Below are 3136 nucleotides of genomic sequence, written 5' to 3' on the forward strand. Positions count from 1 at the left end.
AGATGTTACAATGGTTTCTCTCATCTATGGAACATAAGAACTAGGAAGATCGGTAGGGGAAGAAAGGGGGGTAATCAGAAAGGGGAATGAAGCATGAGAGACTATGGACTCTGAGAAACAAACTAAGGGCTTCGGGGGGGGTGGGGGAATGGGATAGGCTGGTGCTGGGTAGTAAAAAGGGCACGTATTGCACTGGGTGTTATATGCAACTAATGAATCATCGAACTTTACATCAAAAACCAGGGATGTAATGTATGGTGCCTAACATAATCTAATAAAAAACATCATTGTAAAAAAAAAAAAAAAGAGATGTTACAATAACAACAAACGAGACCAGCATGGATATTTATCCATGGAAAAGTGGCCAAATTATGGCAAATTATCCTATGGAATAATGAGAAACTGAGAATCAAAATTAGACATCTCCATGCCTGTCAAACAAACATCATTGATTATATTTTGTATTCAAAAGACAATCATGAAGCGGTGGACTACACAAAAAGCAAGATTGTGTTATGATATATATTATATATATATATATAGAGAGAGAGAGAGCACATTCTTGAGAGTGTTATCACTTATCCATTCAGGAAGTAAGTCCCTGTGGAACAGAGGAGTGCGTTGTCTGTGGATGGTATCATATCAAATTTATAGACCATTTATAGCAGTGTTATTTAATATCATTCCTTTTATCAAGAAAAATTATAAAAGTAGACTAAAAACTGCCCTAAATGCATCAGAGAGCCAATACAAAATGACTTTTGTGAGGGTAATATTCAAGAGTAAGTGAGAGCCCACTGATGTTTTCAAGGACAAAAAACATGATGTTCTCATGGCAAAGACCGAGATAAAGACAAGATACATACCACAGAGGCAGGTGACCCTAACAGGACACCCCGACAACAACAAAAACCACCAAATAAGCCTGCTTGTAAGGGTAACTCAAATAGAATTGTTACCCGGGTTGAATCAGTGGGCTTCTTTGGGGGAATTTAAGCCTTCAGCTTGGTTCAAGAGCATTGTGTCCCAGTCGTGAAACCAGGAACAAGGCAGAAGCAAACTGAAATATCAGGTGACCCTGAAATATCTCTTAACATAAATGTTTCAGTTAGTTGTCTAACTGAGGGGACTGGTGACCTGGAAAAATGTATAGCTCAACCCCACAGCAGCAGGGGCGCAGGTGGGCTTCTCCTGGGGGCTCAGGGTCTGGGCCAGGAAGACCAGGAAAATCTATCACTGACTTTGCACACTTGGAAAAGCAGAGTCCTCACTGTGGGTGACTTTCCTGCACCTGTCCCCCCACCTGGGCCACAAGAGCTCTCAGCTCAGATTCACACATGCCTCATATTTCGTCCTTCACTGCATCACAGAGTAAATTGTCTAGACCTGATTTTCATGGAAAGATAGATGGACAGGACCATCACATAACAAAAATACATTTGCTTTATGAACTCAAGCTGTAATGGTCCCTGGGCAAAGGATAGGACACACAGGGGGAGGGACTGTCTCCATGCCAGCAAATAGGCCTCAGCAAGCGGAACTCTGGGGCTTCTCCACCATGGCCAGGATTCTTCTCTTTACCTCCTCACTGAGTAAATAGAGACTTTCCTTAGGGAAAGTGAACAGATAGGGGGGTGACGAAGGCATTGGCTCTGCTTTTTGCTCCTGTTATCTGGGTACAGGTGGTTGTCATTGACTCTTTCTGCAACCATCTGACCTGCCTTCCAGGGTCCTAGGTCAGATGGGGCTCGTTCTGCCCTCCACAGTGTTTAAGTCTTTGTAGAAAAAACATGGTTTATAATATATATATTAAAATAGAGGGTGGGTTGCATTCTAGCAAATCAATGGAGGGAACAAAACCCAAAAGAAGAGTATCCGATGTGAAAATGAGAGGATGATCTCATTTATGAACATAGCTAATAGGTGCGCAAATGACTCAAAATATGAGCTACTAGAATACATGTTATCAGGGAGCCTGGGTGGTGGTTAAGTGTCTGCCTTTGGATCAAGTCATGATCTTGGGGTTCTATGATCAAGCTAGAAGCAGGGCCAGGAGGTGGAGCACAGACCCATGTCCTCATTCAGCTTTCAGGCTTCCCAACAATGAGCCTTGGGACAGAAGTCACCAAGGTAATTGGGGATGTGATTTAGTGAAAATGTCCCCCTGACACTTAGTGTCCCATGTCACCCTGCAGTCATTGGAGTGTGTGAGGTCACAGCATCTGTTCCTTTCAAGATTTCCCAGGGGTCCTATGGGGAACCCTAGGGCAGGGAGAGAGAAGAAGCTGATTTGCATGAAATGCCTTCTCCTCTTAATAGGTGTAGAGACATGAAAAGGTCCGGGGACACCCGACTCCAGGCCAAGATACTTTGAGGGCCACATACTGTGAGGGTCCCCAACATGGTCTGGATGGTGCTTCTTCTTGGGCTCCTTGCATATGGCTCAGGTCAGACATAGGGACTCTGTCCATGGTGGGGGGGCACATAAACGCGGGGTCCCAAGTGCTTCTTGTCTCCCATTACAACACCTTTCTCTCCTGTTGGTTATAGGAGCAGATTATCAGGCTGTGTTGATCCAGGAGCCATCCCTGTCAGTGTCTCCAGGAGGGACAGTCACACTCACTTGTGGCCTCAGATCTTTCTCAGTCTCTGCAAGCAACACCTGTCGCTGGTTCCAGCAGACCCCAGGCCAAGCCCCCTGCATGCACATCTACAGCACAAGCCACCACCCCTCTGGTGTCTCTGAGCACTTCTGTGGATCCATCTCTGGGAACAAAGCCATCCTCACTACCACGATGGTCCAGTGTGAGGATGAGGCCGACTATTGCTGTTTGCTGTCTGTGGGTGGTGGTCTTTACACAGTGATTTAAATCCATGAGGAAGTGCAGCCAGAACCTCCCCAAGTGCTCAGAATGGCTCAGCCTCAGAGGCAGGAAAGAAAGGAGGGGCGTTATGGTCACCAGCACCATGGGAAGGGAAGCCCCCTGGCCCCATGTTCCTCTTTCTAGGTTCATGGCCAAGTGTCCCCCATCTTGAGTATGCAAGTGTGTCCATCTTTCCAGTGTGACCCCCCCTGACTGTGCTTTCCCTTCCACCTGCCTAAAGTGTTGAGTTTTGGGCTCAGTTCCATTATATA

General features: G+C 45.8%; 1 gene segment (V, D, J or C); it reads left to right on the plus strand.

The window, feature by feature from the left end:
- Window positions 1–2341: 2341 nt before the first annotated feature.
- Window positions 2342–2927, plus strand: LOC117797824. The segment is given in 2 exon segments: window positions 2342–2447; window positions 2551–2927. Coding segments are annotated over 2 exon segments (366 nt in total).
- Window positions 2928–3136: the final 209 nt, after the last annotated feature.

Source organism: Ailuropoda melanoleuca, unplaced genomic scaffold (genome assembly GCF_002007445.2).
Source record: "Ailuropoda melanoleuca isolate Jingjing unplaced genomic scaffold, ASM200744v2 unplaced-scaffold14897, whole genome shotgun sequence".
In the NCBI taxonomy this organism is placed as follows: domain Eukaryota; kingdom Metazoa; phylum Chordata; class Mammalia; order Carnivora; family Ursidae; genus Ailuropoda; species Ailuropoda melanoleuca.